Source organism: Hypomesus transpacificus, chromosome 15 (assembly GCF_021917145.1).
Source record: "Hypomesus transpacificus isolate Combined female chromosome 15, fHypTra1, whole genome shotgun sequence".
NCBI lineage: Eukaryota > Metazoa > Chordata > Actinopteri > Osmeriformes > Osmeridae > Hypomesus > Hypomesus transpacificus.
Window position 1 is genome coordinate 5,931,587 of NC_061074.1, and position 23,760 is coordinate 5,955,346.

Consider the following 23,760-nt stretch of genomic DNA (forward strand, 5'->3'; position numbering starts at 1 on the left):
CTGTTAGGTCTAAACAATGTGTCTTATTACTTATGTGGATAGTGTACAATATTCAATTAAAATGCATGTAGCTATACAAATAAATCAAAGTCATGAATTGATTTAAGGAGCAACAGTTTTATTCCAGCTGCGATGAAATACAGTCGTCTCCTTGGATTCTCAATGTTCACGTTCAAGATTAAAGTGCAGAATTGTTTTCACAGCTTGTGTAAAAAATAAAATAAAAAATAATCATAATCCTAAATTATGAAAAATGACAATGGAGGTCAAGAAATATAAATAGAACAAGAGGAAAATATCATAAAACATATCATCAACTATATTAAATCCTTTCTTCGGGTTTGAGCTAGTGATACAAAATCAGTTAAAAACAAATTAGAGTCGTTGGCAAGGCTAGCTTTGAAACAAAGGCACAGCATTGTTCAGAGGTACGATCCTTTGCAAAGAAGTGTTGACATTCTCATCATCTACGCATCCGTACAAACACATAACATGCTTGGCATTGCCTGGACAAGAGGACTCATGGCTAAGTGACATATGCCCTGCTGACAACCAAATGATGTGTGAAAGGGTTTTTTTCATGCAAAAGAATGCATTCTCATTGGAGACATTTTGCTTATCATACTGTTGTTGAGTATTTTCACGGCATAGAATAAAGTGTAAAGACCCTCCTATTTATTAGAACCCTGAGCCAAAAGTATCCGGTCTACCATTAAGTCAATGTTGAGTAAGATGACAGTGGTCTAACAGTGGCCTAAACCCTTTCCTGACATCGAATGGTGAAGTGAAGCAATGAAAAGGATATGCAAACATCATTTGCTAATGACCTGTAGGTAGCAGGCACACCAGGCTTGGACTTTGTTGGACTCTCTGTAGCCTACTGCGGCAAACTGGAAGCAGTTAAGGGTGGTCTCCAGATTGGCAATACAGTAGGATACTGGAGCACTTTTGAAATAGAGCTTCAATCCATGAAGATGCTTGATGTTCAAATATAACCTGTTGTTCACAAATTCAAGCAAGGACAAGCCATGGATTTCACCATCTTCTCTAAAATGTGATTTCCATTGGCCTGCAGTTGTAGCTGCAGCCCATAACATGTGCTCCTAAATCTGATACAGTGATTCACATGCCACCAATAGGGAAGCTCACATGTAGGCTAAGGAAGATAAGAGACTTTCTTTCTTCTCTTTCAACATATAAATCAGAAAATGGCTGCCTAACTCTACAGTTTGCCATGTAGATATACATTTCCCAGGACCCTAAAATGCAAAGGCTCTATCAGTGACTTGCATATCAACTTGAACCAAAACCAATCACAAGTAGGCCTAACCCAAAAGAGAAAAATAAAAACAATGGCTGCAGATATAGCCATTTTGTAATATAGTGCAAATCAAAGTAGCCTACTTAAATCTATACTAAAATATTTAAGTGGTTTCATATCAAGAGACGCTGTATTTTTCTTTCTCTTTCAGCCCCTAGCTCTCTATACACTTTGTTATTTTTTTTTTTTTTTTTGCCTTTTTTTTATACAGTATGTAGCAATAACTTTTGTTTTATAACCTAAAACAATAGGTTGGGTTGGTAGCAGTGGTTACACACCTAGCCAGTACACCATGCAGCTCATATTACAGTGGAAAAAGAGCAATAGGTAGACAGACATACAAAGTAAATGAGTTTGATACTGGAAGCAGAACGAGAAAGGGATATAAAGATAGAATTAGTTCAAAACTGATTAGACATTATGAGACAGCTATTTTTCTTCAGGGTGATAGAGCACAGAATGTTATGCACAACGACAGACTGAGACAGACATATTTACAGCTAACAGTTTTTTGAGTGTAAACAGTGGATTTTCCCAAAGGGAGCTCCACATGGCAAGAAAAATACATTGTCATACACCAGACACATTAACTGGGCACTTATCGACGCTGCCTGATTAGAATGGGACTATGAAAATCTAGGATCCAGGCTAGTTAATGCCCTATGAGAATAGAAAGTCCTCAAAACTCCAAGAGAGAATTATCTGAGCCTGGGACTCTAACACTTGCATTTGATGCTATGAAAAATACCTGCCTCTTCAAATACTTGATTCTGTTTTAAGATAATTGATGTTAAGGTTTTAAACCGCAGAGGAGGAACTATACATTTAGATGACACGCTAAAAACACTACACAAGCTTGATTTTTGAGATTGAATTGAACACACACCAGAATGCTAACAAGAGCGCCAGCATGACTTAAACATGCACGTTTTGTGGTACATACATGTCCCCAGCATAATCAGCTACTGCCTGGCTATTCTTTTTTTTCTTTTCCTTTTTCATTATCTGTCCTTTATTTCAACATTAGCCCAATAAAAATATAGCAATGTGTAGCATACGTATACAAAATATGTCTGTACATTTACAATATTTAAAACATTTACAATATCACCAGCTAGTATATACATAGGTATGAGCTCGAGTACATGAGATTTCACCCCAACTCAAGTGTGATAAATGAGAGGAACAGGCTCACATGAATTGGGCAAATGTACCAAAGTTATGAAAAACGTGTACCTCAAAGTCAAATCAGTGCTACACATGGTGAGAGAGAGCGACACAGCACACAGAAGGCAGAAGAACCATAGAAATACGGACTCCGTTTTTGGTGTCACCAGTAAGAGTTGAGAGGGAGACCAGTGACAAGATTCAACAAAAGTATTTACCGTCATGCAGTTTTAAAGGAGAAAAGAAAAAAAAGTTTTAAAATCTCAAAAGCTTTGCTCCATTATATATTACATTTGGACTGTGCGTGAAGTCTCAAGTTATGTGTTCTGCGTCACATAAAAAGGGTCTTTTTCCTTAGCATTTCAAAAGCGGTTTCAAAACAACAAACCAAACCAAAACCAAACCGAATCAGTCACACAGAGGAACACTTGCAAACACACAATGCACAAATACTTTGCAGGGACGCCGAGACAAAGGCATTGCTTTGCTGAGGCCACTGAATCTGCTTGGACATCATATTTGTAAGCTTAACAATTGCGAAAAATCTCTGGCTTTTGATTCCAGATTTGATGACTTGATTTGGGATTTCAAAGCTGAGACTGAGAGAAAGCTGATTGCAGCAATGTTTTACAGCATACTCAAGCTATGGTAGTGAAATGTATTTCTTGGTTTGAGTTGAATGAGTGCAATTCACCCTTCACCGTTCACCCCTGAGTCTATAGACCTTGCCAGTCTATACCAGCCCATGCCAGCTCATGCCCACTCTGGCCAACCTGGCATGCAGAGGTACTGACAGATCCTGACACCCCTTTTGGGTATTTCAATGTATACACTCTATTGCCCAAGGTAGGCATAACACTCCCTAATGCCTGCCACAACATGGCACCACTCCTTTAGCCCACCCTTGAAGGGTTAGCAGCAGCTCCTCTGCTCTTGCTCCCCTGTGCTACTCAGGCTGCTCAGGGTGAGGGTGCAGGCCGTTCTCTGGCCGCACTGCCACCTTGGTGTGGTTTTCCCAGAATGCCTTGTGCATCTGGTCCAGTTCAGACACGATGGGAAGGCGGATCTGCAGGTGCATCTTCAGGTTCTCCAGCCACTCCTCTAGCTTGGTGAATGCAGGGCTGTGGAGAGACCAGCCAATCAGAAAGCATTTCTTGATATTTAATAGCAGTGAGATCACTAACACTGTATTGTCTTTGTTGAAGTATGGTATGAACTTCCAACACCGATACAATTTGCCCCACAGTGTGATATAACAGAGTTAAAAAAAAAGTACCTGTAGCCTCCAGATGCTACATTTTTTTTGTCTCACCGTTTCTCAGCATCAAGGTCACAGCACAGTGCAGCCATGGGGAAAAAGGCCGGGGGGCAGTCAGCGGGACAGAAGTGCTCCAGAAAGCCCGACACGTTCAGCCCAAAGTCCCCAGCTCTGGGTAGGTAGTCAGGGTCTGCATTCACCCGGCCAATGATCTGGCAAGAGAAAGACAGACAGGTCAGGGCCAGGAGTTCAAAGGAATGGGCAGAGTAAGTAAGTACTTTTGTGTATTATTATGAATGAATGACGAAAAAAGTCTCCTATCAGATTGTTGGAAATGTACTTTACTAGTAGATATAATGATATTGATTCTAACAATAGATGAGGCACGACATAGTTTAATCATTAGTAATTAAACAATGCTACTAATGACTCATTTCATAGCAATGCAAACCTAGAATCTCACTACAACAAAGGAGAGCAGGAATCCCTTCTTAACAGGATCAGCCTCAATTCAGATAGATAGATGGACCACCAGAAAAGGTAGCAAAATATTCCACCCAGACCACCACAAACCTCCCCTCTCAGTGGAACGGACACATAAAGAGAATGCCTCTTTCTCCTCTCTAATCCCAGACGCTTTTGGAGTCTCCGACTAATGATGTCCATGTGGAGAGGCTACAGCGATATTTTAAGCATTTTAACAGAGCCAGAGTCTGTTGAACCTTGATAGTTACCATGCTGCTGAAGGTCTCAAACACTCAAACTCAGAGACAAGCACATTCAGATTTCCAAGACTTGGAATATAATCAATAATTCTTCTGGGTTTATTTCCACATTGAAGTTGTCAGGACCGCTCACCTCACACAGCATGATGCCGAAAGAGAAGATGTCCACCTTTTCGTCGTAGCTCTTTCCTGTGTGGGAGAACGTTGCAGAGGAAAATGTGAGGCAAGTGACGCTTTGAGGGTACCTCCGTGATGTGGGTTACAAAGAATGTTATTATGACCTTTTTGTGAGGAATCTGATCTCTTTAAAGATACGCACGAGTAATTGAGTGGCGTGCAATTCATAGTTACAGAACGTCAGCACTGGGATGCTGCTGCTGCCTTCTAACCGAGAAAAGCACTGTATGCACACACACATACACACACAGAACTTAAACAAACAAATACTTATTCAACACACAACCCACCATGGATCATCTCAGGGGCCATCCAGTAGGGGTTCCCCACCACGGTATATCTCTTCCTGCGGTCAGGTTTCTTGAGGCCCTGGAGTTTCCCTGACAACAACTTGTCTTGGTTCTTGTCCTCCACCATGAGTCGGGCCAGGCCGAAGTCTGCCACCACCACGCTGTTGTTCTATAGGAAGAGATGTGGGGAGGGGAGAGTCAAAGATATGATCCACCACTCATCGTAGTGGATACAGGGATTGAGAGACAGTGGAGTATTTTACATCTAACAGCAGAATAAAGCTGTGTCAGTAATAATAAAAAATCACAGATGAAATCACGTATATTTGTGAAGGAAAGAAATAGAGACAGGCAGAAAGAAAAATTAGATAATTTTCATATATAAATAGACTTACAGCGGAGAGTACCGTCTCACACATTTCAATACTAAAACAAATACTTCCACAGCCCTTCAGGCTGAACATGGTATAATCAAAGCTTTTAGGTTTTCTGACATCAGCTGTAACAAATTCGTCAAACATCATCTGTTTTCACAACCTTAGGTATGGAACTTTATTCTATACTACATTGTTAAACTCATACGACTGCGGTTGTTCATATCTACTGTCATGTACCCAGACAAAGGCTTCTCTGTCTTCTGGATTAGGAATCCCTGCACCTCTTTCACTGTCAGATGTCTGTCATCAAGAGACAAACCTACAGTATGACAGGTGCACTGTCTAAATCCTCAAAGAAAACACACAAACTTAACAGACTCCATATTATCTCTCTTTCTACTACCCACTAACACACACACATACAGACTTAGATGCTTGCACACACACTTCACGTCCTCAGCACTCACCTCTCGGACCAAACAGTTGTGTGAGTTCAGGTCTCGGTGGATTATGTTCATGGAATGCAGATAGGCCTTGATGGTGAAGAGCAAGGGAGGAAGAAAAGAGGAAAGAAAGGAGATTTAGAAAATAGAAGTCAAGTTTAAATCTCAATCTTAAATCCCTGAACAGACTTGTAGTGTTTTTCTCTGTATCAAACACTTGGCATTCACAAAGCATGTTCTCTAATCCATAGTCATGTGTGGCATTAATCATAAAGCCTAAATCAAAAGGCTGAACTATGACAACCCGTTTCATGCTGTCATTGTTTTGTAGGAGGGAATTCTGCAGAGCCTATGAAGAATGCTCTAGTTGCACCTCCCCTATATGTTCACTAGGGGGCATTATGAGGTTAATATTACTGCAGAGTGGATGAATCACTGCACTGCAGGTCCTGTGTCTGGTATTGGGGGTGCGTTCACTTGGGGCAGTGTTTTTTCTCGTCCTTGTTTTGTATTATTTGGGAGTCATGGGTCATTTACTCACCATGCCCGCGGCAATGTCCTTGGCAAAGCTCACTCTCTGGTTCCATGGATAATTACTGTCCTGCTCAGATAGAAATTATAAAAAAGGAAAAATAGTAAAAAAATGTCAATTTAATGTTTCACTAATTAAAAACTTGTAATTACTGATGGAACTTATGAACACACAGGGACACACATTCACCAAACTGACCACACACAAACCAACGGATGCACAAGTAACAGACAACTCAAACAGACAAAACGGTCTTACCATTTTCTTGATGATTTCCCTCAAAGTGCCTCCTTTAATGTACTCAGCTATGAAGTTGAGCCTCTTGTCTTTGTAGAGGACCCCGATGAACTTGAGCACATTGGGGTGTTCCAGACAGCGCATGACCTTAACCTGGAGGGTGGAAGATACACACTGTTAAACAAAGTTGACTCGACTACTGAAGACACCACTGAAATACCCTGAGCTTATCAGAATTGACCATTGTGTTGTTTTGAGGTTTCAGCAAGCATTGAGGAGTAACACAATGAGCTGGCCAAGGGTATTACAGAGTGTAGGGTACTGGCCACCATTGTCAGTCCTGGTGGATATTCAGGGTCAGGATGACCACAAAGGGCAGTTTATTTATGAAACTATAATGTCATGTTTGGATCACAGGCTTGCGTTTCCACTTAAAACATGAAAGTGTCCCCACCCTCATGCGGTACCGTATGAGAATGAGAGGACCGTTCATCCTATGAGTATACAAACAAACACACCCTCTGACCGCCCAACCCCTCTGCCCATCACACACAGTTATTCTCAACCCAAACACACCCAACGTCTGCTTCGACTCATACCATTAACCCTCTTAAGCCTCCACACATTCCAGCAGGTTCCCCTCTAAGCTGTGGCTGGCTTACTCCAGCTCGAAAAAACACTGAGGGCAATGAGGGAAGCATGTTCACGCTTTTAAGTCCTGCATGTAATAACTCTGCCAGCCGTAAAGAATAAGAAGACCTCCCACTGACAAACAACTGCAAGAATGTTGGGGTGAAGTTTTATTACTGTAAGGTTTATTAGAAGCCTGTCACACACCAATTATCAGGGAAGGGCTCAGTCAGCTCATAAAGTAATCAGACACAAACAGACTAGGGAGATTGTTTTTCTAATTCTCTAGCTTTTGATGTTTGGTTTCAGGATAGACATCCTGCTGTTTGGGTCTGGTGTCCATTTCAAATTGCAGACCAGCAGAGTGTAGGCTGTCCATTTCTTCTCCTCTGTTTTCCTCTCAAAAAGAAAATAATCACTCCGCAAGCCCAATAACAATTCTGTATCTTCCCTGATTATCAAGTCACCGTAATGACAGGGCAGAGAGACATCGTGTGTGCTTTAAGATGAGAGGAAATTAGTCTGATCTACAATAATAGACTTTTCTTTTAGGAATGTCCGTGCCTCAGACCAGGAGGTTCCACATACACTTCATGATCTAAACGTCCACTCCCACTAATGACTGACTTCACTTAACCCAGACAGACACTCCCCCTAGATTGTAGATAGATAGTAGGCCATCCTTGGAGGGACAGAAAAATGTGGTCACTGATCTTGGGCATGAGTCACAGCCAGTCAGGCAGAGATGTCTGACAGAAACAGATATGCAAAGCCTTGGGAGGTCATCTATGAAAGTCACTAAGTCATTCTTCAGGTTTGAGGAAGCTGACAAAGTTACCATGGCAACAGCAAATGATGGGAGCTTACGGAAGAAGCCCCGATTAGAAACATTTATGGAAGGAGTCACTCACCTCCTTTAGGAATGTCAGCTGTGTTTCATCATCAAAGCGAATCAACTCCTTCATCACCATCACCTCGCCTGTCTCTCGGTGTGTCACCTGGAAAACACACACAGTGATCATCCTGTACCATCATTAAAGCACAACCAATCAGCATGTAAGTAAAACTTGTCCAGAAGTCTGTTCTCCCTTCTGCCTAATGCACACATAATTGTTCCCTACTTGAGTGACTCTTCCCAACAAACTTAATTACAGTATGCTTGTCAGAAATGTGCCACAATGGTGCCCCCTTCTGACTGCTTGATTGCATGCAGTATAATACCCTCTGGGATTGAGACAGGATTTTGGACTTAATTGCTCCCATCGATCAGCTGTACCTTGATGGCCTGTCCGAAGCAGCCTTTTCCCAGCACCTCTCCGTGGATGAGGTCAGAAGGTCGGAAAATCCGGTGCGTCCGATTGGATACGACACGGAGAGACTCGGAGCGATTTATGTCTTTCCTCTGTGAGAGAGGGGATGCCGCATTGCTGGAGCAAGGAGACTTATCAATGCTGTAACTCCTCCTGGTGACAGAGAGAGAGAGAGAGAGAGAGAGAGAGAGAGAGAGAGAGAGAGAGAGAGAGAGAAAGAGAGAGAGAGACAGACAGAGACAGTGAGAAATTCCTCTGTCAGACAGTATTAACAACAGGCAGCCATATTTACTTCATGGTGTTGAATGCATCTGTCAACCCTGTCATAAAGCATCGCTCCAGCAATTAGCTCCTTAATGGAGATAATTAGACCCAGCATCAGCGTCTAATTAGCTAAAATGGCAAGGCATCAGGGAGATAATCAAACAGTTACACATGTACACTAATCACTACTTTTGAGATAACCACTGAACATGTGACCCAGCTTGTATATCTGTTAATTCAACCATGTGAAATTCAAAAATACCATGTAAACATAGCATGAAATATGTTTTCCTTTAAATTCAAAAATAAATATGTTAAAATGCAAGAAAATGTGATTCAAAAAACAGATAAACCATCTCTGCTGTAAACTGTGGTCGTCTTATTCCTCTACTGTGTGTGACTTCATGTACGTTACGTCATTCTGGTCCTTACGTGATCATTCGTGAGCGCAGGTTGCTGATGTCTGGGTTGGGAGGCTGCGTGATGGGCAGCATGGGGCTTGGCCCCTCGGACAGGGGCGTGCAGAGGGGTCCGTCCACCTGCTCCTGCCCCTGATCATGGGGGTCGTGCTCGATGGTCAGCTGCAGCAGGCGGCTGGTCTCCTGAATAAGGAGGTCGATCTGAGGCAGAGTTGAGTCAACATTAGCACAATGAATGGTTATTTGGCATCGTAGTATGACTTCCTGTAGAGCACTTAATATGGCGCTAGCATGTGTAGCATGCTAATGCTAAGTTCGAGAGCTGTTGAGGTTGAAGAGGAGGTTGTTACCTCATCAAGAGGCACATTGTGGATGGGCGTGCCGTTAATCTCAAGGATCCTGTCTCCAACATGGATGGTGTTCTTCACGTCAGGGCTTATACACTCAGGGTCCACCCTGAGGACGTCACAGGGAACCAACATCAGTCACCTAACAGAACACATCTGGTGCAAATGATGGTTAATATGCTCATACAGTGGATTACAATCAGGACTGTGTCACATCCTTTTGATTATAAAGGTTTTGCGATGGGATTCATTTTCAATGAATAAAAAAAACCTTATCTACCTCTCACCAGCTTTCTAATTTCCTTTTCAATTGATACATTTAATAAGATAACGTTCCCACCCCACCCCAAACCCACACCCACACCACTCCAAAAACAAATCAAGCTGCAGTTGCTAGTTGCGTACTCACTGGGACACTCTGACGGTGGGGCAGTTTTCGGGGCTGTAGCCGTTGGGGCTGACCGGCTGGTCAATGGCCACTGAGATGCCCCGCTTCCCGTCAATGGAGGCCGGGATGGACACGAGGGTCACGGTGTGAGGGATCCTGGAGCACGGGGAGTCCGGCAGCGACACGGGGGTCACGATGGTGTGGTAGTAACAGTGACCGCTGAGAGGAAAGAGGGGACCAAGTGGAACAAAACCTGTGTTACTCATGAGTCATGGTTGCTAACTGTTGCTGTCGTTGATTTGCTTTATGACCTTAAACAATCCATTGTTCTGATTATTGTGTCACATTCCCTGAATGGATGTAAAGTGACTTAACATTTATAGGGCGAGTCAATCTTTAGTCAAACACATCCCTACAGAGACTGATGGACAATGGCTGCTTTGTGGGTTTCCATCCCTTCAGCCTCGTGTCAGTGTGTCTACCCAGGGTCTGTTTCTAGTTCTGCCTCCAGGTCACAGGGATCACGTTACAGAACAATGATGCTCAGGCAAACAGCCTAACTCTACTGAGAAGATACAGACCTTTAAGCAAGGAATGTTCTGTGCAATCTGTACTGTACTATGCCCAGCTTGAGGATGAATGAGAAAAAGCCTGTGTATTAATTGTGTGTGTGCGCCAGAGACGACAGCCTGTGCTTGTAGGGGGAGAGTGCATAAAATGATACAATTGTGGTGTGAACTTTGTGTGAGCGAGTGTGCCTGTGCTTCTTGAAGAACACCAACTCCTCTTTTTCATGACAACATCCCCAGAAAACACACAACCTGAGAGGCGCTTATTATATCCATCTTAGCTCAGTTTTGTCTGCTCACCAGTAGAGTTTGGACCTCTCCACCAGGGCATACGTGTCTCCGTCCCCGATAAAGGCTCTGCAGTTGAGACAGGTGAAGCATTCTGGGTGGTACTTCTGTTCCCCTGCGACCTGCAGAAAAAAGACAGAAAAGGGGGTGGGGGGGGGGGTTTAAAGGTCAGATAAACAACGTAATCAGAACAACAAAGAATATTCTAAAATTAGGACAAGATCCAGGGTAAGAAAAGGTTTATGGGGACTGGGGAGTATTTTTAGTTCAATCACAAGCAGGCTGACTTGGCAGATATCTAAGTGCACTTCTTGGCCAGGAGTATACAAATGATCTCAGTCATCGGCAGCTCAAATTGAGTCAGAGAAGAAAACTGAATTATGGCCCGAAACAGAGCAGGAAACGGACGGATTAACTGAAAAGATCTACAGCTGTTGATAGTGGTTGAGAATATCTGTGGACTTGCTGTTGGCTCAGCTGCTAGCAACAAAAGTTCTGTAGTACTGTATAAAGGATAGGCCATGTCAAACAGAAACGTTTTATCAAAACACAACTAGGGTCTCGCTACTTAATCTTCAAGGATCCAGCCTTTCAGTTTTTTCCAACCACACTCCCTGATCTATGCCCCCAGGTGAGTTGTGGCTTCACCAAATGACCCACGTGGCTGTAGCAGGGCTTTGCTTCAGCAGGGCTTTGCTTCAGCATGAACCAGTTAATTTATACAGGGTTTTTAGCGACCAGAGGTTAAACCAGATGACCTATACAGCAGAAGTTCAACCTTGTGACCTATAGAGGTTCTTAAAGACCAGAGGTTGAAGACCTCCAAATAAAACCCTCCAGTATCCTACAATCCATTGGGGTTTTCTCTTGCTCTCTTATTCCCAGCAGTGGAGGGATTTGGGGGTGGGTGTGGCCACTCAGAACCGCAAGAATCTGCAATTCTAATTCCCCATGTTCAAGAGGGGGTTGGAGGTGTGAGATGGGAAGAGTCTTAAGGAACAAAAGAAGGACCCATGAAATATGGTGTGTGTGTGGGGGGGGGGGGGGGGGGGGGGGGGGGGGGGGGGGGGGGGGGGGGTGCAAGGTGATATGCTTATTGGGTTCAATTTGGGGGAATTTAATTTATTCAGAAACCAATAAAGATGGCTTTCAACAAAACAGCTATGGACAGGTAGAGAAAGGGAACATTCTGGTGCATCTCCCTTAATGTGAGTAATAGGCCAAACGGTCTGAAAGAAATCAAACAGCAAATGCAAAACTAAAAGCTCAATGCTTTAAAACAAACCAAAGGGAACAAACCAGAGGTAAAAACAGGAAAAAAGAGCAATCAATAAAATCTATGTCTGTATCCTTCTGTCTGCCTATTCCTTCGGGGAGCGCTCCCATGGCAACCACTGAGAACACACACCGAGAGCACCTCCGGGCAACTTGAGGGAAGTCAGTCGAACATGCACATTCATTAATCAATTAATATGTAATTAATCTGGTCACGTCCCTCAGGCTATTTAGAGAAGGATGTGTCTAAAACCCTCCATCTGTGCATCCCATCATGTGGCCAAACACTCCACCAGATAAAGAGATAGACAAAGAGGCAGACAGAGAGAGAGGAGGAGAGGGAAAGAAGACAGCGAGCGAAACTTCCTGACCTGCATCTGTACCTTCCTGCTCATGTTGACAATACAGCATAGAGGTCAGGACAGAAACTGAGAGAAAGAGAGAGAGCGAGAGAGAGAGAGAGAGAGAGGGAGAGAGAGAGAGAGAGAGAGAGAGAGAGAGAAAGACAGAGAGAGAGAGAGAGAGAGAGAGAGAGAGAGAGAGAGAGAGAGAGAGAGAGAGAGAGAGAGAATTGAGAAGGTATGGGCTGTATTATTTGCTGTGTACTGCAGCAAGGCGACTTCACCCTTTTTTATTTGGAGTTGGATTATGAAAGTAAAGCTGTAAACAGTTATTACTGGAAGACATGCTTACAGCTAGTAAAGATCATGGGTAAACAAACACCGCATCAAAGTACGGCATGTCTCTATTGCAAGACTGCAATAGAGACATCAGAGTGAGTGATGTTTTCAGGGATTTTATATGGTATTGCATGTCTAGCTACTTTTGTCAAAATTTGGCATACTAATAAAGCTATATGTGGGCCACCTCAGAGAGGACTGCACGTAAAGGAAAAAAAGACCCTCCACCCCCCGCACGCCCACCATGGCTGCCATTTGCTGTCCCCCGTTCACACCCTCCCTCCCCCCCCCGAAAGACTCACTGCAAACACGCACACACCCACACTTCACCCCGACCACAACTGACAACCAACAGCTGCTGGTGCACACGCACTAAGGAGAGACTCCCACATCAAAGGCTTCAGGGGCAGAGAGAGAGAGAGGACTTAGAAAAACACAGAGTAAGAGATGTATAGAGGGAGAGAACATAAAATAGATAAAAACAAGTGTTTATGTATCAATGCAGAATACATCCTACACCAATACGTATTGTTTACATTTTAGTGAAACTCTTAAAATGCTGAATCAGACCTACACTACAAAAATGAAAAGTTATGTGAAATGTTTCTTTAAAACAGTGATACTGTAGCATATTGTTTATCCGTATCCGATTCCTGTTTCAGTAAGAATACAGTGTGTGTGTGTGCACGTAAGTGTGTACTGGTCATGTGGTGCACAGGGGCCCTTTACTTAACACAAACCAAATCATAAGCACATGTTTCTCTGAGGATGACTGAGGGGGGCGGATAGTACTTTCCAAGTCGAATGGGGTCAGGTCGCCATGACGAAGCATCTGGAAACAGCATGTGGGACTGTTACCATGCCAAACAGGGGACGGTGACATCTTTAGTGAGACCCTATAATGAACGCTGTAACCATCAGAGGCTTTTGAGAACAGACTGTTGTATAGTAAATCTGTGAAAACGAATTTGTATCTATCTCAAATTGAACCCATTTGTAAGGCTATGATGATATCATATGATGATGATACTGTGCGTGGAAACGTTTTTTTCTAGTTTCTTTCTCTTTTGTTTTCTGTATTTTTTCTTCATTTGAGAGAAGGCAATCAAATATGTTGTCTTGTACCATGACTCCCCACTTTCCTTACCTCTTTACAGTAGAACAGGACTATCTGCTTCAATAATCAAATTATTTAAAAAAATGTCCTTGAAGTTCAGGCTATAAAAAGTGATAGACGCAAATTAATGGGTGACAAAAGTACAACTGTAATTTAACACGGTTCGGAATATCTCCAATGTGTCATTCAGGAAATGTTATAACCCAAGATGCATTACTAAAATGAGGCAAGGTGGATAATCTATTACGGTTAAGTCTGTGTGTCAGTGCTTGTTTCCAGTGTTGACCGTGGAATGTGAATGACCTGTCTTGGCCCTATTAGGGAAATGTATGACTTACCGAAGTGTCACAAGTTCTTCAGTTCCTTAAACAACACTCAATGAGAGGTACTCTCAACTTAATCTTTCAGTAGCAAATACTTCCATTTAGTCTAACCAAAGAAGCGTCACCTTTAAGACCTAATTGATTTTAGTTTCCTTTATGAACTGTCAATGAGAAAGATAATGGGTCAACATTAGTTTCTTGATGATACTATTGGCTGTAATGCATTGTGTGTGGGTGTGGGTGCGTGCAAAAGGAGACTGTAAAAACCACACACAGAACATCCACTGATGTCAATTGGCTCTATGCACACAATAACCAGACCCCTGACATCACACATACGAGGACAGACGTGTAACACTGATATCATGCTAACACCTTGATATGATGACGCTCTCTCTTTACCAGCTTGGGTTGGTGTAACTAAGTTATGGGAGACCTGGAGTTGATCAAATATGGATTTGATACCCTTGAACTGAATTCAATTAAACATGTATTTTCTTGATCTAATGAGACATTACTTCTAAATCAATAGCTGCAAAGCTAGTTTACTATTACTATACTCACAAGTTTACATATTATGTAAATGAAACACACTCAAAACACTGATCACTTCAGCAGTGTGTGCACTGTGATTTCTACAGTTCCCATAAAGGGAGGGGAATTCCACGTCCAATGCCATTTGTGCCATTTTAGGACTCAAATCTCTTGTAGAAATGACAGATGGAAAATATACTTAACTGGAACTCTGCAGCCTTCAAACAGAACTGTTGCCTAAATCCTTTGGCTTCACCCGAACCCTGAACTTCATAGTTTGGAGCATGGGGAAGCTTGTAGAGCTTGTAGAATTGATAATAATCTCAGATTTCAATAAATCAAGGTTGGCTCTTCCTGCTAGGCTACTTATTCTTTCGAAAGGGCCTTTATTATATGGATCTTAATTTGGAACCAGGGCAAATATAATTTAAGCCACAGACAAAGGAAACTAATGAGTGAGAGAGAGAGTAAACCAGTAAAACAGTGGGTCGTATTGATGCTTGTTCAGTGGGAAAACCCCCTCTGCCACTTACAGTATGACAATGCCTGAGCTTTGGCGCTGTCGCTAATAGATTCAGCATGATTCCTCAAACTTCCACAATAAGAGCTTCCATTGGAAGGGTTCGCTTCCGGCTCAGACACAGAGGAGCTACTGTACTGTCTCTCTATGTCAGCTGTGTTGTACTGAAAAGGTAGAGAGGGCCACAGTACCATCGTCACTTCAGGCATTAGCTATCCATCTTTAATGAATCCATAGCTTGCCTTAGACCATGCTTAATCTAGGGTAGGACCTGGACTAAAATAGGAAAAAACATGCCCAGCTCATAACTTTTTCATTAAATCAAAAATTGAAAGATGTCTTTAGAGCAATGCCTGCAACCTCTGCAACCTTTGCAATACAAACATACTGTATATGGATAATTGTACCACTAATTCTACAGTACACTTCTATAATAACGCATAGGAGAGAACAATTTTGAGATTGAGAGGGGACTAATATAAAAAAATACAAAATGAAGAAGCAGCAGCCGGCCAGCCCACTTGAGACTCCCTGCATGTCTGCTTGGTTGTCTGTCTCTGCCAGCCGGCAGAGACCATCTGAGACCATTTCCCCTCATAACCTCCATAAGGATAAGAGAGACCCTTACCTTCTTGTCTCTTCTCCACAGCCTGAGACAGCAGAAGCCCCAGAAAAACAAGTCTCCCACCATGACAGTGTCGCCTTGCAGTTCTCAGCCAAGACTAGTTCATTCTACACCGCTGTCAAAACAAAACAGTGGCAGCAGCCAAAATGAGAGAGCGAGGAAGAGAGAGCGAGAGGGAGGAGAGTTGCCCACGCCTCTGCCGCTGAGCTCATTTCTGAAACGATGTCACTGCTCTTCTTCCCCCTCCCCTCTCCTTCCCACCACTCCCTTGCTCCGACAAGCGGCAGCAGCTTTCTCTCTCGCTCTCATTTTCAATGACCTCATTGTTTCCGGCTTGGCCACACCCACCCATGTGCCTGGTGGGAGTCTGTCTGATATATTGCAGACCCCTCCTCCCCCTTTCTCTTAGTTCCCCCATCCTCCTCTTTACCCCAACATTTCTAAACCATCATCAAAGCTCAGGCAAGGATGACAGGGAATCACATTTAATCCTCTGAAATTTGAAAAAAAGGGACAAACCAAGCCCTCACATGACCATGTCACCTCATACAGCTACATTTCAAAGAAAGGCTTTAGGAAAGAACATAATTTACCATTTGAAGCATGCTAACCAAAATGGAAGCTAAATATAACCAACCACAACCAACACCCATTTCTAACACCCATTTCTAAAATAACATATGTATAACATAACATATTAGCAAATATAAAATATAATATAAAATCATCACCCTCAATATAAAATGATAGTCAGCAAATTAGGGGACAAGCAAACGCATACCCCAAACCATAAAACACCATCTAAAGGGATTATGTCCTTCTACACAGAGAATCTTTCAGGATGTGTTTTCTTTCTGAACCAGTCCGCTGTGTGCACTGTAACAGAGATCTTAATCAATGTTTTCCGGCAGACTGACTGTCCCGCTCTCCTATTAACTTCCTCCCCCCACCTCTTTATCTCTTCCTCCCTCCATCTATCCCATACCAGCTGCTGCTGGGGGCATCTGACTCGACAGATATTAATAGTGTCAGACAGTGGCGTCCATTGGCACTGGCTGTTGGGCCTCATATCAAAAACACGCAGCTAATTTTGAGAGAGCCAGGCTGGCCGCAAGACAACAGAGAACAGGTCTTGCAAGGTTGGGAGTCATGTCGCATTTGTGTTTTAATAGGTGGTCACGGTCAAACAGCTAACCCGACAATCTACAGTATCACTGGAGTTAGCGACCACTGCAACTAGCTATAAACTAAGCATGCAGCTAGTACAGTGGGAACTGTGTTAGACTGTTAGTGGCTTTATTTGTCAGCTTTAATAACTTTCTGATCATAGTCAAATGACAGTAAAAGCTACCAAACTGTCTCAATCAATGCCATGTTCAAACGCGAACCAGGTGTGTGTTTTTTTTAACAGCTAGAAAGATGTGGAGATTGTTGAAACATGATCCTTTACTTGCTTAACTTCCCTCTCTGCATGGTTGGAGCCAACAGTGTGACAAAGTATCAAGGGACCATTACAGTCTTCTTGGAAGGAGTGATAAGGCAGAGACACACAATGTGCTGGGGGGTTTCTCTAGTTACCAAGTGCAGGTTTCAGATGCTAACAAGGACTGCCTGCTGAGAATTACACACTTAAAGTGTGAGGGGAAATTTCACCATTAATAACTTTCCTTCCAGGTAGTTTCCAACAAAGAGGAACTTCTGATAAGTTTCAAGAAACTGCTTTCAATTTCAGTATAGGGCAGGAATGTGCATGTGACACACAAAAAATCTACTTTACAATGGTCATGATGCACCTGAAGTAAAATAAAATAATTAAAATAAAACACAACAGCGGGGGACACTCTTACCAGTGGCTCAATGGTAACAGTGCGTACCACTAAGGGTAAGTCCTAATGCCAGGTCTGGTTTTACCAAATCCAACAACAACCCTTTACCAACACTCCTTCCAGTCTTATCTGATCCAGCCAAAGCAGACAGCTACAATATCAGACATTAACATAAACACCCTTAACTCCCACTGAGGAATGTGCTGTCTCACACAAGTGGGAGTTGTAAGATGTTTCTAAACCGGGACTTGACTTAAGTTGCTTAAGATGGAAGGGCCTTGTCATTTCAGATTCAAACATCATCACAAATCTTGTGAATATTTCCATAATGCCAAGAAGAATAGTGGACACAGGACATTTCGGAAGTACAAACTGATAAAAAACATTGCTACTGGTGTTCATTAATAGTCAGCAGGTAGGCAACTTTGAGGATTCAATTAGTGCTGCTGGCCCAGTAGCAAGTTTATAAATCACCTTTCGTAGGTGTAATGCATCACTGGACCTCCCTACAGGCCTGGCCGCAGAGCTATTCAAGGTTGGAGATGTCAACACACAACACAGAGAGGGGGCAAACAGGGTTGAGAGCAGACAAGCCCTGAGTCCTTAGAACAGATTAACCTTCCGTAGGTTCTTCATCAACAGTACATGAATAAGGATTGACCCCATGAACACGAAAACAACACACACATTTTCCAGAACGTATTAGCTAAGTTACTGCACAAAGATATTCTGATAGTCAAACAAGTAAAAAGCTAAAGTGGGATGACGCCAATGAAAAACCACTCTGTTGTCTCTGTTCCTTCTGCTCTGCCGCTGCTTCCTAATCGATTTAACATTTCAATCAGCAGGCTGAGTCATGCTAACATTGCATCACATTGTTTTGGAATGTTTTTGCTGAACAGGATCCAAGGACGTAAACACTACCCTCTTTCACTCACTCCGGACGCAAAAATGAAGTCTGCTCTTTCTTCCTGGCGTGGTGCCAAGGAGCAGCGTGGGACAGTTGGACGGTGCCACAAACCTTGTGTGCTGCGATGACGAGGCCAAGGGTGGTCGACCTTCATCTGACCCCACACGTGCTCAAAGCAACTGGTCTGACGTCCTTTCATGATAACGATTGGGTGACTGTCACAAACTGACGAGGTTGAGACCGCCGATCAAACTCAGAGGGAAGGGGGACCGATAAATCCTCGGCAGAGAGGACGCTGGGAAGGCGGCCAGCCAGGTGCTGTCTTCTAGCTCTCTAATTTATTTGTTCTCCTCTGGCCTGGTGGCTTCATTACTGAGATTGAACTGCAGAGGGCAGGTTGTGGGCAGATTGTAAATGACACAGCCACACAAACACATGCGGATTTGCGCTTACTTTAAACACACATAAAAGTGTTGTGGATATAGAAAAGGACACATGCCATACATGTACTGTCAGGGAATAAGAGAGTGGGTTTGATGCATTCCCTTTGATAGGTGTGTGGCTGAAAAGTATGATAGATGCCTCACAATTAGAGCAGTGTGTGTGTGTGTGTGTGTTTGTGTGATTATGCTTGTGTGTGAAATACCGCCACGCATTGGCGAAAGACAGTCCCTGATTTCGAGAAAAAGTATTGTTTTTTTCAGAGGCAGAGGTCAGTGAGGGGAAGTTACGTTTATTCACACGGTGACAAGAAGCCATCTTCAACCAGGAGAGATGTGCCACATGACTAAATAGCATCTTAATTGTTATTGAATAATTAAAGAATCAATGGATAACCCAGTGATGATGATATCCCTAGTTTATTGTTATTCTTTGTCCTCAACTACCCCATTTTTAAACCCCCAAACAACTCTGCATGCAGCCTGACCGCAATCATGAAGTGCCCCCTGGTATCAAGTCATTATGTCAAAGCTACAGAAAACAAGCTAAGGAGCAACCCTTTGTACACAATGCCTGAGGAAATTCAGAAAGTTAGCTTAGAGATCATACTGTACAGTAGCTTAAACAAGCGATTGCATTTCAGAAATGATTTTCTGTATGTGAAATTCCGGACTCGTGTATTATCTTAGCACAGATGCATCTAGATTTTCCTCGGCGCTGCTACAGAAACTGCTTTGCAATACAAAAGGACCTATTTCCATCTCTAATATACCTGGCTACCTTGAGGCCCACCAGTCCACATACACTAAACATTCATATGCATATATGTATATATATGCATATGTGCAATATTTTACTTCACAATCAAAATTGAGAATTTAGGCTTCAAACTATTTTACACTGAGAAATGATACTCGGTGCGTACATTTGATCTCATAATTAACATTTCATATGTGCTAGATTCACTTTTTCTTTCTTGAATATTGCATGCAAAGCAGATGGAAAGGTTTGCTGTCGATGCGAAGCAGTTGCATTTCCAAGAACTCTTCTTTGTATTTCTATTGTATCACCTGTCGATATTAACTATACAACTCTGGACTGGGAAAGAACAGACTGGGAGTTGTGAGACTCCACAAGCATACGTCTATATCACAAAGATAATATTACTGTATATTTGGCGGCTTATCAAGATATAAGGACTGAAATTCTCATTCATGGTTAAAAGCTAATTGACAAATATTGGTGCTTCCAATCCAAACCACTGTGTGCCAACAATCCAATCCTTTAAGTAGAAGTCTGATCATGTCTTCATACGTCATCAGCATGTTTTCTCACCTACTCTGGTCTTCTTAAGTAAGGAGGGCCCTTTCACTAGTCACCTGTAAACCAACCTGAGAAAGCGGTGTCATGCATGAGGGTTCAGTTTCCGCTGTGTGTGTGTGTGTGTGTGCGTGTGTGCGCATGTTGTGGAGGAAAAAGTATCTGCCATGTGTAACAGTAGCCCTGTCTATGACAGTGGAAAGTGGAAGGTGAGGACAGATCAGGGTTCTAGTTTGTTTGGCGGAGGGGCCCTCTTACCATGATCAGGCCAGTGGTGATGGGGTCATTGCAGCCATGGCACAGCTCACCGAACTTGGCCCAGTAATCTTTCTTACAGAAGAGCCGGCCCTCCTTCTCATAGTACCAGTGGGATAGGGAAGCACTGCACTCACAACATCTGACAGGGAACCAATGAGAAGAGAGGCAAACGTAAGAGACATATGTTGGTCAAATTAAGCAGAAGTAAAATATGATTGTTATTCTGTCACAGATACAAAAGGGAAAACGTTTAAAGAACGTGGAAGAAAGGTTGATGGTTAGTTGTGTCTTTTCCACCCTCACCTGTAGGTGCATCCTTAAAACAAAGCATTATAACAGAACAGAACTCAAAAACGACGATAACACATTTAAGAGTCCTGAAAGTTCAGTCCAGTTTCATCACTGCAGGTTGCTGTCACACCCCCACAAAGACGTCAAGAAGCAGTGACAAAATACCGAAAACACAACATAATGACCAAACCTTGAAATAACATGGCGTAAGGACCTGAGGACAGACATATTCACACAATTACTAATACTCCAAACACTACACCCATCAACATTACACACCGACTTGATCTTAGGAAAAAAGAGGATTAACACTGTGACTGATGATGACCCATGTTGTTAAGTTTGATCTCCAATGAACCATTTCATCCTGTAAAAGATGAATCTAATGATGAGCAAGCCTATTGGGAACTGATGACTAGTCAACCACAGATGTGACCACCTGACTGGGGCACTGTATGAGGCAGATCTGTAGGAAATTAATAGGAATCTCTCTGACAGTGTTGGCAGGATAGCATTAAGGGGGTGATAGTGAGATTTCCAAGGAAGAGTCCCCCGGGTGGACCAGAGGGATTGGGTAGTAGTCAGAAAGATAGAGATCGGATGATGACAGGTTGAGTAGCCTCGGGGAGAGGAGAGAGAGGGGTAGAGAGAGACATGAGACACTCACCATTAATGGTGTATTTGATGACACAGAGGAGAGGAAGTGAGGCCAAGCAAGACAATGGTCGATTTCAGACACACACACAGCAAACACAACCTTTTTATACATTATGCTATAACAATCTCATGACAAAATGTAAGACAAGGACAGTTTTTTTTGTGACGTTGTGAGTCTCTGAAGAACTTGTTTGGTTGGCTGGTACTATTCTTAGGCAAAAATACAACATCCTGGTTTGGCCACCATATTTACACAAGACAGATTAATTAAATTAGCCCCCCGAACCTGTATGAAAAAAGGACAGGAGTGAAAGCATAGCTTAATGGGTGTCCAGTAGACTGCATCTATATGTGCGTGTACTCAACATGTCGGTGTGTGCGTGAGTCCTCCTCCATCTGAGGCAGCAATGACTAACCCAGTGTCTCCAGTCTCTCCAAGTGGAACCTCGTCAGTCAGTGTGGGTCCCCCTCACCCCCCCGCTCACCCCCCCTCCTCCCCCCCCCCCCCCCCCCCCCGCTCACCCCCCCTCCTCCCCCCCCCCCCCCCCCCCCCCCCCCCCCCCCCCATGCTTATAAAAATAGTGAGGATCGATAGGAGGAAACCAAGGAGACGGCTAGACGTCCCCATCTGCTGCCTGTGGGCCTTGTGTTCAGCCCGGGGCCGGCCAATGGGGACGGAGCGGGGTAAAGTATGAGGGAGGCTAGGGATAATTAAGTGTCATATGACACTTTGGGGGTCAGAGGTCCAGAGGTCAGAAGGTTGCGGAAAGTGAGATCTGTAGATCCTGCAAGTATCATCAATCATGTTTTGAGTTTTCCAAGAACTATCTGCACTGTGCAATGTGCTTGCATGGGACTTGCGCAGAGACGCACAGCAGTCCCTTAATATTGTGGCAAGAGTGCTTGATACTTGCTGAAACATCAATTAGCGGTTTCAGAGGCTGGGCTTTTCATGTGGTTGTAGACGGAAGTGGGTCAAGGGGAGTGAGGGGACACACCCTGCCCTCTCAGCAGTCCAGCCTTGGAGCCAAGTCCCATCATCTCAGCCCTGAAAGGCTGCTCACTGCACCAGGCCTCCTGCTGTGGCAAAGTCATACCTGGGGCTGTTGCACACACACAAGCAAGCACACACACACACACACACACACAAGCACACACACACACACACACAAGCAAGCACACACTCACACACAAGCAAGCACACACACACACACACACAAGCAAGCACACACACACGCAAGCAAGCACACACACACAGACATATACATAAGGAACCAAGCACACATGCACACACAATCTCCTATAAACCAGTAGCGGAATATCAATTGTGTGAGTGAATGCATGATTGATTTGAGATGAACCACTGCTGTTACTGATTAACCATTAAGAATAATTTCAATAAAAAGGAAGGTATGGCAAGATGGTCATGATAGTTTTTATTATTCAGTCAAACACTTTTTTGAGTTTCATTCTATTGAAAGCTACCATGTGTGTATCCATAATATGAATATGTCTTTATGTGTCTGACTGTATGCATGTGTGTGTATGTTTGTGTGCTTGTATGAGTGAGTGTGGATGCCTGTGCGTGTTTGGGCATGTAAGAGGGTTATCTGGTTGGAATGACTCCAAGAGAGGCTCGTCTTTCATGTAACCATAGGCTACCACTTCTAAAAGCACTGACTGGAAAACCATGGCCTTTCCCTGAGTTTTCCAATTTTATTACAAAATACAGAAATTATCAACAGAACCTGCATGACTGCATGTACCTCAGTTACATCGCAAAACCATTAGTAACCATTAGTAACCATTAGTAACCATTAGTAACCATTAGTAAATAAAAAAAAAATGTTTGTTCATCTCTGAAACTGCAGATAAACCTCAATGGACATGGAGATGATTATTCTGGATGTATGTGATGGTTGTTGTGGTGGAGACACAAAACTAGGTGCTCTGTGCTGCAGCTGCATGTGCCAAGCATCAAAATAACTCGGCTCTCAAACACAAGTACAGAAATGAATCAACGAGGGGCCCGATGAGGTCAAATTTGCATTCTACCCACCAAGTATGCAAAAACTGGACGGCTTCTCTAAAACCATCAAAACAGTGACTTACTGGATGAGAAAGGGGAAACTGGAAGAGGAGCGAGAAGGACGTTGACTAAAAGAAAAGAGCGATAGGAGATGCAGGAGATGCAGGAGAGGAGCACAGCTGCAGGGATGGAAAGAGGGAGATGGAAAAGTG

General features: G+C 43.2%; 1 protein-coding gene across 4 annotated transcripts in view; it reads right to left on the reverse strand.

Annotated features, from left to right (window-relative positions):
* Positions 1-97: 97 nt before the first annotated feature.
* Positions 98-23,760, reverse strand: part of limk1a (LIM domain kinase 1a) — a 36,766-nt gene continuing 13,103 nt past the window's right edge. For 3 of the 4 annotated variants that reach the window (XM_047035856.1, XM_047035858.1, XM_047035857.1), the window contains 14 exons: positions 20,572-20,710; positions 10,755-10,864; positions 9,907-10,104; positions 9,501-9,606; positions 9,164-9,351; positions 8,434-8,620; positions 8,069-8,155; positions 6,549-6,680; positions 6,300-6,359; positions 5,783-5,848; positions 4,939-5,107; positions 4,605-4,660; positions 3,801-3,958; positions 98-3,609 (listed from right to left, as the gene is read on the reverse strand). In XM_047035856.1, coding sequence (XP_046891812.1) covers positions 3,435-3,609; positions 3,801-3,958; positions 4,605-4,660; positions 4,939-5,107; positions 5,783-5,848; positions 6,300-6,359; positions 6,549-6,680; positions 8,069-8,155; positions 8,434-8,620; positions 9,164-9,351; positions 9,501-9,606; positions 9,907-10,104; positions 10,755-10,864; positions 20,572-20,710 — 1,831 coding nt within the window. In that variant the 3' untranslated portion in view covers positions 98-3,434. Of the gene's footprint in view, positions 3,610-3,800; positions 3,959-4,604; positions 4,661-4,938; positions 5,108-5,782; positions 5,849-6,299; positions 6,360-6,548; positions 6,681-8,068; positions 8,156-8,433; positions 8,621-9,163; positions 9,352-9,500; positions 9,607-9,906; positions 10,105-10,754; positions 10,865-15,819; positions 16,119-20,571; positions 20,711-23,760 lie in introns of those variants that run through there. The other variant, XM_047035859.1, reaches the window with a different exon arrangement.